This window comes from Mandrillus leucophaeus, unplaced genomic scaffold, assembly GCF_000951045.1.
Source record: "Mandrillus leucophaeus isolate KB7577 unplaced genomic scaffold, Mleu.le_1.0 Scaffold702, whole genome shotgun sequence".
Taxonomy (NCBI): Eukaryota; Metazoa; Chordata; class Mammalia; order Primates; family Cercopithecidae; genus Mandrillus; species Mandrillus leucophaeus.
The window spans coordinates 169,026-179,610 of NW_012107609.1; the positions used below are offsets into that span (position 1 = coordinate 169,026).

General features: G+C 59.0%; 1 protein-coding gene across 1 annotated transcript in view; it reads left to right on the forward strand.

Moving 5' to 3' along the window:
• Positions 1-10,585, forward strand: part of LPCAT1 (lysophosphatidylcholine acyltransferase 1) — a 72,907-nt gene that overhangs the window by 59,151 nt on the left and 3,171 nt on the right. Inside the window, exons 23-27 of the mRNA XM_011964739.1 lie at positions 110-113; positions 2,137-2,262; positions 2,734-2,887; positions 5,794-5,892; positions 9,836-9,977. Of these exons, the coding sequence (XP_011820129.1) occupies positions 110-113; positions 2,137-2,262; positions 2,734-2,887; positions 5,794-5,892; positions 9,836-9,977 (525 nt within the window). The remainder of the gene's footprint in view (positions 1-109; positions 114-2,136; positions 2,263-2,733; positions 2,888-5,793; positions 5,893-9,835; positions 9,978-10,585) is intronic.

Here is a 10,585-nt window from a genome sequence, read left to right on the forward strand (position 1 = left end):
GCTCACACACCCTCCTCTCTCCCTCTCTCAGTGCCGTCAGGTCACACGCCCTTCCCCTCTTCCTCCCTTAGTGCCGTCAGCTCACACGCCCTCCCCCTCCCTCTCTCAGTGCCGTCAGCTCACACGCCCTCCCCCTCCCTCTCTCAGTGCCGTCAGCTCACACGCCCTCCCCCTCCCTCTCTCACACGCCCTCCCCGTCTCCCTCCCTCAACACCTTCCATCCCTCAGGGTCCCATTCCCCTAAAACTTGTCCTTGCAACCAGGTCCTCCCACCTGAATTTACCCCCACCTGGACACTTCCCTAGTGCTTCCTTCTGCAAAGCTCTGTCCAGTGGAGCTGGAGCCTCCCCTCCACCAGGCGGCTGCCAGACCTGAGCTGCAGGAGCCACCTGGGAGCCACATCCACCTCAGTCCGCCGGCCCCACCCCCAGGCTCCTGCTGCAGCAGATGGGGCATGGCTGGGAACTTGCCTCTCCAGAGAGCCCAGAGGGGAACACAGCCATGGCTGGGCCAGCAGAGTGTGCCTGGCTCTGACCTCCCAGAAACTTTGTTCACACTCGGCTGACACCCTGCAGATTCAGCTGGGCAGCCCTTTCCCTCACATTCCCGTCCTCTCCCTCCCAGAGCATGTACCCGAGGGTAAAAATAGGTCCAACAGTCTCTGTCCCCCAAAGCTCCCCACAACCGCACCACAGGCCGCTCTGAACAATACAAAAAGCTGAGTAGGTGCTGAGCCAGGGGAATGCATTCCCACCTCCAAGCCCAGCACCTGTGATCCGGACTGCTGCCAATACCTGCTACTTTTGGGGACTTGGGAGGAGAAGAACACATTTTACAGAACTCAAGGAGAGATCGCCTATGGGCCTCACTGATTATTTTAGAGCCCTCCATTTCAAACAGACTCTGAGGAACCTGCACCTTTTTTTAGGGTACGAGAGTGCCGCCATTTCCATTGTAGTAATTCAGAATTCTCTTAAAACCCCACTCTGAATTACCAGGAGCTGTGTTCATCACGTCAGGGCCACTGAGGGGTCTACCACCATCAGCAAAACCCCCACCAAGGAACATAGGAGGGAGAAGCAGCCTCGGACTCCTGGGCCTGGGCGAGTGCCCCGTGCAGCACCACTCAGGGAGTGGAGTTAGTCACGAGCAGAGGGACCCTGGCGGTGCCTCCTCCAGGCTGGTTTTCCAATCCCGTAGCGGGTCCTAGGAGGCAGTGCTGGAAGCACGTTCTCCTCCCCTGCCCGCTGCGAGGACAGCGGCACCCCAGGGTGGCAGAGCGCACACATCCTTCCCTGACCTTGGTTTTCCTCTGGGATGGGGCTGGCCTCTGTGTCATTCAGGGTTCTGAGGTGAATGACACATGTGCAGTGCTGGCCTGGAGAGAGGTGCCACCCAGGACGGGCCATCAGGAGAGGCCGGGGATGGCCCCAGGTGTGGCTGGCAGAGGTGGGTGGTTCTCCCAGCCAGGGCTCCTGTGAGCTTCATGGGCAGCCTCTCAGTTAGGCTTGTCCTTCTTTCCTGTGGATTGCCTGAGACTCTCCTGTTCCCAAATGGTGATGCCTAGGTTTGCCAAGGGGAACTTGAGCGGCTCTCAAATAGGACTGGAGAGGCACCGATTTCTCATCACCTGAGCACACACAGCACGGCCAGGGCAGCTGTGGGAGTGAGGGCGCCCCCCGCTTCACTCTGCTTCATGTTATGGTGCTTCACAGACAGTTGATTCATGTTTGTGGCAACCCTGTGTTGAGCTTATCAGCACCATTTTCCAGCACCGTGAGCTCACTTTGGCGCCTCTGGGTCACATTTCAGTAATTCTCACAACATGAGCTCACGTCGTGTCTCCGCATCACATGTTGGTAATTCTCACAGTGTTTCAGACTTTTTCACGGTTCTCGTGTGATGGCAGTCTGTGATCGGTGACCGTTGGTGTGACTGTTGCCATTGTTTCAGAGCACCCCTATGAGAGTGAAGCTCATCGATACATGTGTGCCTGCCCCAGCAACAGGCCATTCCCCTGTCTCACTGCCTCTCCTCAGCCCTCCTCTCCCCTGAGCCATCGGCGGCTACTCCGGTGGGGCAGTGGGAACTGGCCGCCATGGGGCTGGGCTGACGGGGGTGCTGCCCTCCTTGCAGGGCCTTGGGCGTCTCCGTAACGGACTACACGTTCGAGGACTGCCAGCTGGCCCTGGCGGAAGGACAGCTCCGTCTCCCTGCTGACACTTGCCTTTTAGAATTTGCCAGGCTCGTGCGGGGCCTCGGGTGAGTACCTGGTTCTCCTTACCTGAGCGTTAGCTAGAACCCGTGCTGCCAAGGCCGGCGGGGGCTCCCTGGGGTTGCAGGGCGCGGAGCTAAGGAAGTAATTATTAATGATGTTTATTCTGGCGTTTGCTTGGCTTTTTTCAAACATCAACTTCAGCCTACATAGTGTCTTTAAATCCCTTAGTGCCTGGCACCAGCTGTCTGTGTGGGTGGCACCCCAGGAGGGCCACCCTGTGTCCTGCGAGACCCGCCCTGGGGAAGGGAACGGGTCTCAGGGGCACAGGCACCTGGCTTGACACTTGGACAGAACACATCTCACACCTTCCAGTTAGGAGAATGCCTTTTCTTGAAAACTAACTTGCTGCTACTTCTGTAAATAATTCTAATATTTTGATGCGTCTGACAACTAAATCTAGTGTTAGCGTGCGCCGTTTTATTGAGAAAGAAAGCTGTCCCTCTCTTTTTGTCTAGGCTAAAACCGGAAAAACTTGAAAAAGATCTGGACAAATACTCAGAAAGTGCCAGGAAGAAGGGAGGAGAGAAGATGGGTATTGCGGAGTTTGCGGCCTCCCTGGAAGTCCCTGTTTCTGACTTGCTGGAAGACATGTTTTCACTGTTCGACGAGGTAGGGGCTGTCGCCTGAGGAGCGGGGTCTCCGCAAAACCTCCTGCTTTTTGAAGTATAGATTGTTCTCATTCTAATATAAATATATTTTCACACGAATTTGAAAGCAGAGACGGGAAACCACCCCTCACTACCCCACCCTGTCATCGTGAGGGTGTTTCCTCCCGTGCTTTTAAATACATGTACACATTAGACGTTTAAATTGCCCTTTACTGATGAACGTGCCTGTGCTTTGGGGTTTTTTTTAGTCTGATTACGGAGTCTTAACAATATCAAATGGTGACGCCCAGCCTGGGGTCTCCAAAGGGAACCCCTGCAGGGCCCCTGCTCACCAGAGCTGCTCTTTGCAGCGTCAGAATTTCTAGTAATGCGCCCGTCCTCTATGATGGGCTTGGAGGCCCCCCGCCAGCCTGTGGGTGTGGGAGGGCTTCCTCCTGGCGCAGCCGCCCACTCCCCTCCGCCCTCCACACGTCATCCCCAGGTCCTCGTCGTAACTGATGAGGCATCCATGGTCATGCCAGCTGGGCCTGAACATGTGGGCAGCCTTGGGGTTTTCGGAAGGTGCGAGGCGGTATGCAGGGGCGGGACAGGCTGCCACGGCGAGCCACAGGTCGGCCAATCCTGGTCTTTTCTGGGTGTCAGTGTCACAGCATGGACACTTACGCTGTGGTCCTAGAGGAGCCGGTGACACGCCAGGTATGTGTAGAGGGCTCCTTCAGCCTTGACTGTCCCGCTACAGCATCGTGGGATTCCCCATGTGACAGTGCGATATGTGCTTTGCACCAACACGGAGCAGCTGTAGTGCTGCCCTGGGTGGAGCCTGGGCAGGCAGGAGGCCTCTCTGGCCAGAGAGCCGGTGAGGAGCACTCAGGGCAGAGGGACTCTGGCCAGAGAGCAGGAGGTGAGGAGCACCCAGAGGCAAAGGAAGGACTCCCTGGTTGGAGAGAGCAGGAGAAGATGAGGAGCACCCAGGACAGGAAGGAGGCCGCCCCGCGCGTGTGCAGAGCGTGAACCAAGGATCACAGTGCGTGGCTCGGGGCGTTCTCCCACACGCACCACGGGGCCCCAGCCACGGGCCTCTGCTACGGGGCAGCTGGAAATGGCATCTCGGATGCGAGGCCTGCCTGGTGTCCGTGCAGCTGCGGCTGCGTTTGCACCCAGGGCTTTACCACGGTGTTGGAACTGAAATGCGAAATAGTGAATGCTGGTTTCACAGGCAGCATTCCGAGGTCACTTATGACACTGTGCGGTTAATTTTTTATTTTCTGCAATTGCAAATGCGCATGATCTTACGAGGTAGGAATATTCTCCGTTTATACCCAGGACCTCAGACCCCCAGCCTGAGACCTTCCCGGAGCCAGGGACTTGTCGTCGTTTCCACCTGCCAGATACCCAAGCCCCAGTCCCGGTGCCCCATGCCTTGCAAGGGGTGTGGCGTAGCGCAGAGAAAGCTGTCAGTTCCCTCAGAAGACCCTCAGGGACCTGTGTGCGCCTCACCCCTAGCACCTACGGCCTGTGTTTGACACAAGCGTAGAGGGGCAACTGCTGGTCAAAGTCCTCCCTCGGCTCCTGGGTGCTCCTCACCCCCGGCTCACTGACCAGGGCGTCCTCCCTCTGCCCTGAGTGCTCCTCACCTCACCTCCTCTTGCTCTGACCAGAGTCCTCCCTCTGCTCTTGGGTGCTCCTCACCTACTGTCTGGCCAGAGAGTCCTCCCCCTATCCTGGGTGCTCATCACCTCCTACTCTCTGACCAGAGCATCCTCCCTCTGCCCCAGGTGCTCCTCACGTCCTCCTCTCTGACCAGAGCGTCCTCCCTCTGCCCCAGGTGCTCCTCATGTCCTGCTCTCTGACTAGAGTCCTCTCTCTGCTCCTGAGTGCTCCTCACCTCCTGCTCTCTGGCCAGAGTCCTCCCCCTGTCCTGGGTACTCCTCACCTCCTGCTCTCTGGCCAAAATCCTTCACCTGTCCTGGTGCTCCTTATCTTCTCTTGCTCTCTCCAACAAGGGAGTCCTTCCTTTGCCTCTGGGTGCTCCTCACCTGCTCTTGGCCACAGTCCTCCCCCTATCCTGGGTGCTCCCCACCTTGTTTTCTCCAACCTGAGAGTCCTCCCTCTATCCCTGGATTCTCCTCCTGCTCCTCCTGCTGTCCTCCTGGAACCTCCTCCTGCTCTATGACCAGGGAGTCCTCCCTACACTCCTGGTTGCCCTTCATCTCCTGCTCTCTGAACAGAGTCCTCCCCCTGTCCAGGGTGCTCCTCACCTCCTCCAGCCCTGACCTGGGAGGTTCTTTCCTGTGGCCTGGGCACACCCTGCAGCCACGTGCAGATCGTCCCCATCATCATCAGAAGTGCAGACCCTGTCAGCCCTGACCTGTGCCTCTTACCACCCTGCTCACTCACAGCATGTCCCTGGAGACGCTGGGTGTGAGGAGTTACTGAGAATGGTCAGCGCGGGGCTGACTGGCTTCCACAGCTGGCCCGAGCTGCGCGTTTAGCTCCACCTCACAGCTCGGGGTTCACCACCTTTCTGCAGGATGGATGGGTTGCCATAAACAGACTAAATTCCTAGAGCCCAGAAGCAGCCTTGGTGCTTGTGGGGTTTTCTCAAATGCAAGTCTCGGCAGGTGGCAGGCACTGCATTGCGTGTGCTTTGCTGAGGTGCTTCCTGTGGCAGCCTTGTGAACTCTGGGAATTCATTGTAATGGCCCCAAAAAGTGTACACAGCACAGTGACCTTGGAGAACCCACTTGGTGGAATGTCCTTCCAAGATTCCCTTTTCACGTGGGCAGACGTTCCCGAGTGAGAGCGGGACTGGCCCTTAGTTAACACCAGAAGCCGTGGGAAGCCCTGGCATTTCTCCAGTGCCAAAGGCGGCAGCCAAGCTGTGGCTGAGAGCGTCTCCCTCCACAGAGCGGCAGCGGCCAGGTGGACCTGCGAGAGTGCGTGGTTGCCCTGTCTGTGGTCTGCCGGCCGGCCCGGACCCTGGACACCATCCAGCTGGCTTTCAAGGTGAGTGCACAGTTCACATGGATTTGACTGGGGGTAGATCGGTGCAGTCACGTCAGCACCACTGTTCATTTCTCTAGTTCCTTATAATATCAGTTAATTGATCATTTGCCCAACTGCTATTTTTACATAAGCTTTTTATGCTAGCTGTTGTTTGTAAAATGCCCAAAAAAACCTCCCAGATTTATTTCTTGCTGGAATTAGCAATCCACACTCATCAGAAAGGCATGGGTGAGGTTCTTCCTGGGTCCTGGGGCACCTGGGTGGGGCTGGTGGTGTCACACCCCATCACACACTGCAAGGCACCTAACACAGGGGCCACACGCCTCGTCCTCTCTCCCCCTCGGACTGTGGACTGGTGAAGAAAGCATGGCTTAGGAGCTGCCCGCCTCGGCTCACCCCAGGGGCTACATGTCAGAGCCCAGTCATTCACCACTGGCAGAGTCTGGGGTCCCAGCCCAGCTGCAGACTCCTGGGAAGCCGTTAGGACTTGCCTCACCGCAGGGGGTGGGGGAAGGGAGTCGCTGCTCCCTGGGGGCTGAGTGGGGTCTGGGTCAGGCCTGGAGGGCGGGAGGCTAAGTAACCCTGAGGGTTTGGCCTGGCCTATGCTGAGGCTCCAGCAGCACCAATGTGGATTTCATCTGGGATAGAGCGGGGCCGGCTTTTCCTGTACAGAGGCACAGTTTTACCAAGGTTCTCACAGGGTGTGACTCACATCAGCCAGACTCTCGAAGGCCTGATGTGTGAGTCAGGAAGCTGCTTGTCTCTCACTGCTCCAAGAACTCCCTTCTCTCGCTTCTGACGCCAGCACACCCTCTCCATAGCAACACTGGGGAATGTCCCCACATGCAAAGGTGGCTTGTGGGGGTCACCCCAGGCAGGATGAACTGGATGACCTCCACATTTGGCGGCCCTGTGTAAGAAAGCCCGGCCTCCCCGCCTCCTCCAGGCCTAGGCAGCCTGCGTCCTAGGGCCCCTGGTCTCAGCCAGGCCCTGTGGCCTCACGGCCCCCGCTGGCCCTGCTTTTAGCGTGCCCTGGTTTTTTGTTTTTTTTAATTTTTTTGAGACGGAGTCTCACTCTGTTGTCCAGGCTGGAGTGCAGTGGTACAGTCTTGGCTCACTGCAACCAACCTCTGCCTCCCAGGTTCAAGCGATCCTCATGCCTCAGCCTCCCAAGAAGCTGGGATTACAGGCTCATGCCACGACACCCGGCTAATTTTTGTAATTTTAGAAGAGACAGGGTTTCACCATGTTGGCCGGGCTGGTCTCAAACTCCTGGCCTCAAGGGATCCGCCCACCTTGGCCTCCCAAAGTGCTGGGATTACAGGCATGAGCCACCGCCCCCCATTCTGCTGGCCCCACCAGCCCCTGCTCTAAAGCTACAAGTATAATCTGGAACCGAATGATAGCAGCGGTGGGGGTGGCATTGCCTTGTTTCTCAACATAAACAGTGGGCTGTGGAGCCCGACCGTCCCCCCGCAGAGGCCCCGCCTGCAGGTGGGCAGGGTAACTGGCTGTGGTAGGGTTGAGGACGCCTGCCGGGGAGGACAGTGTGCATGGGGTCCCTGCTTGGGGTGGGCTGGGAGGTCTTTCTCAGGTGAACCAGGCGATGGGTGAGGCCCAGGCTGCCCTACAGTGACCCCTAGGGGCAGGATGGGTGATCCCGTCTCACAGGCTTCCAGGCCGGCTGATGTGGCTGCGTCTGCGTCCTGGCGACGACGCCTGGGTCCCGCCTCACCTCCACCCTCAGCAGCTCTGCCCTGACAGGAGATGCCCTGGCGCTCTTCAGCTTACCTGCCTTCCTCCCACCTTCTTGCGGGCTGCCTCCCCGTGTCCCTTTCTGCAGCCTACACCTTCCATGGCGTCATTTCCTGATGTCATGGCCACTGTGCTTTTCTGCTGCCCTGGGAGCCTGGCACATTCTAGGGGGGCTGCGTGTAGCAGGAAGGGCTTCCACGGAGCAGTCCCGTGTGAGAGAGCATGGCAGCTGCACCAGCGTGCTGCCCTTGGGACATACAGATGCAGGACGCTGCCTCCCAGGCTGACTGTGGCCACAGAACTCCTAGCACCTAGGACCCCAGAGGCACATGCCAGTGCTCAACTTTCCAGATGTGCAACGCACAGACGTGCTTCATACGCCTTGGGGCCCTTTGTTTTTGTTCTTTTTCGTTATTATTACTGTGTAAACCCTGAAGATGTCCTGGTAAAAATTGCAGCGGCTCAGAGAATGGACAGTGAGAACCTGAAGTCTGTGGCCCGTAGTAGCCTCGGTCCTACCTCTGCATTTCCCGTGCAGCATCTTCACCAGGCTGAAGGATGAAAGTCCGCACCTGCAGTTCTCATGTCCAAACGGACACCGATGTCAGGTCGTCCCCTCTGAAGCAGCCTGGCAGCCACTGGGGGGCAGGAGGCACTGCTCCTTGGGGGCTGAGTGGGATCCGGGTTGGTCGAGGAGCTGGAGGCCGTGGCCCTGAGGGTTTGACCGGGCCTGTGCTGAGGCTCTAGCAGCACCAACGTGGATTTTGTCTGCAGATGTTTGATTCAGGAAATCTAAAAGCAGGAGAGAAACGTAGACCACAGAAGACAGGGTGGCCGCGTGCACCAGCGCTGTGGGATGAGGCCCAGGGGAGGAGGGTGGAGGGTGAGGATGGGGCCCCCAGAGCTTGCGACAGTAGGCTGCGGGAGTAGAGGCAGAGCCTCGGGAAGAGGGTGTGATCCCTGGGACAGCTTGCCAGGCCAGCGGGCTGGAGGCGTCAGCGTTTCTTCCCTGAGCACCCCGAGGAGGAGCCGGGTGAGGTGAACGCGCAGCCCCTCCTTGAAGAGAGGGCAACGCCCCTCACGTGCAGCCGGCTTCTCGGAGCCTGGAGTGAACGCTCACAAGATCACAGCGCACTGGAGCAGGAGAAGGGGAGGAGGGGCTCGGAGTCAGGGCGACGGCCCTGCCGGGAGTCCCGGGAACCGCAGGCACCAAGAAAAGACGGCGGCCGAGGATACAGCACCACGAAGAAGACGACGGGCAGCAACCACCAAGAAGAACAACCCCACCAGAAGAAGCAGCAAGGAGGCCGACGAAGCACACCAGGGGGAGCAGAAGAACAACACGGCGGCAGCAGCAGAGAAGAAGAAGCTGCCACAGAGCCCGTGGGCCAGGCTCGAGCCTCAAGGGCTGGGGCAGGACCCTGCACCCCACAGGGAGCTGAAGTGTTTCCGAGGAGACAGAGGGACGGGCAGGCCCTGAACAAGGGGTCTGGGGGATCCCCAGGTCACAGGGTCCGTATGAAGCCAGGAGGGGAGCGCCGTGGAGCTGTGGGGCGCGGGCGGCAGGTGCACAGAGAGGGCCGGAGCCTCCGCCTCCACAGCTGGAGCAGGAGGAAGAGAGGAGGCCTCACGTGTGAGGCTCAGGAGAGAGCCCAGTCCTGGCTTCCGCTCCCCCCTGGGGCCCTCCCAGGTCCTTCTCATTTCTGCTCCTGATCTGCCCTGTCGATTTCTAACCATCGGGGCTTTTTAAATGTTATTACTGAGGCTTGTGAACACCTCCGCTGTAGCCTGCACTTACGCAGGCAGAGGGCCGTGGGGAGACTCTGGAGCCCAGGCTTGCGCCGCGCTCGCCCATGGCCCAGGCAGGTCCCTTCTGCGGCCTCCAAATGGCAGCCACAGGTGCGGGTTGCTTTGCTGAGCTATCACGGGTGGGGTGGGCAGCGTCTGAGTCCTTGCCCGAGAAGCATCTGCTGTGTGTCCACAAGGCACCTGGAGGGGCCAGATCCAAGGCACAGGGCCCTGCCGCGTGGCTCCACACGGAAGCTCAAGTCCCCCGTGTCCAGCCGCCAACCCTGCAGGTGCCCAGCAGTTCTGAGAAAGCGGGGCAGGGCCGCTGGGGTGTCCCTGGACAGTGGGGCCTGGTGGGCAGGGGAGGAGGCCGCAAGGTGACACCCAGCTTGCCTTGCAGATGTATGGAGCGCAGGAGGATGGCAGCGTCGGCGAAGGTGACCTGTCCTGCATCCTCAAGACGGCCCTGGGGGTGGCAGAGCTCACCGTGACCGACCTGTTCCGAGCCATTGACCAAGAGGAGAAGGGGAAGATCACATTCGGTGAGCCGGCAGGAGTGGGGTCGTGCTCGCGGCCCCTGGGCAGGGGCCAGGCAGTGTGGGGCGAGTCTCCGTGGGAGTCCAGGACGGGAGTGGAGTCCTTGCCATGCCTCCATTCACCAGGCTGCCCTGTGTATCACAGAAACCCCTGAGAAGGAAGGTTCTGGAGACCCGGCATGGTTCGTAGGGAGCTTTCCAGTCTGATTTGTTTTGGTGATTTATACAACCAAACTCCAAGCCCAGTTCCGAAGCTCTGAGCCTTCCGTGGCCTCAGGCTGGGATCCAGGTGCCTGGAGGTGGGGGATACCCGCACCCAGCCCTCGAGGCCACTGGCTGTGGCCTTTGTCACTGCCGGCCGGGGAGGGGTCTGTCAGGAGAGACGAGGAGGGGCACCGCTGACCACCGTGCCGCCCAGGGCGACTTCCTCCCGAGAAAACTCACCTGTCTGGACGTCTGATGAAGTGACTGGTAACACCGCGGTTTCCAGAGCACGAGCTATCGGTGGCTGGGAAATGGCGGTTGATATTTTTAAATTGCTGTGCAAAATCCGCAAACCCGAGCCCGGGGCGCCTCCCTCTCCTGCAGTGTGAATGAGCCACGCTGCATCCACC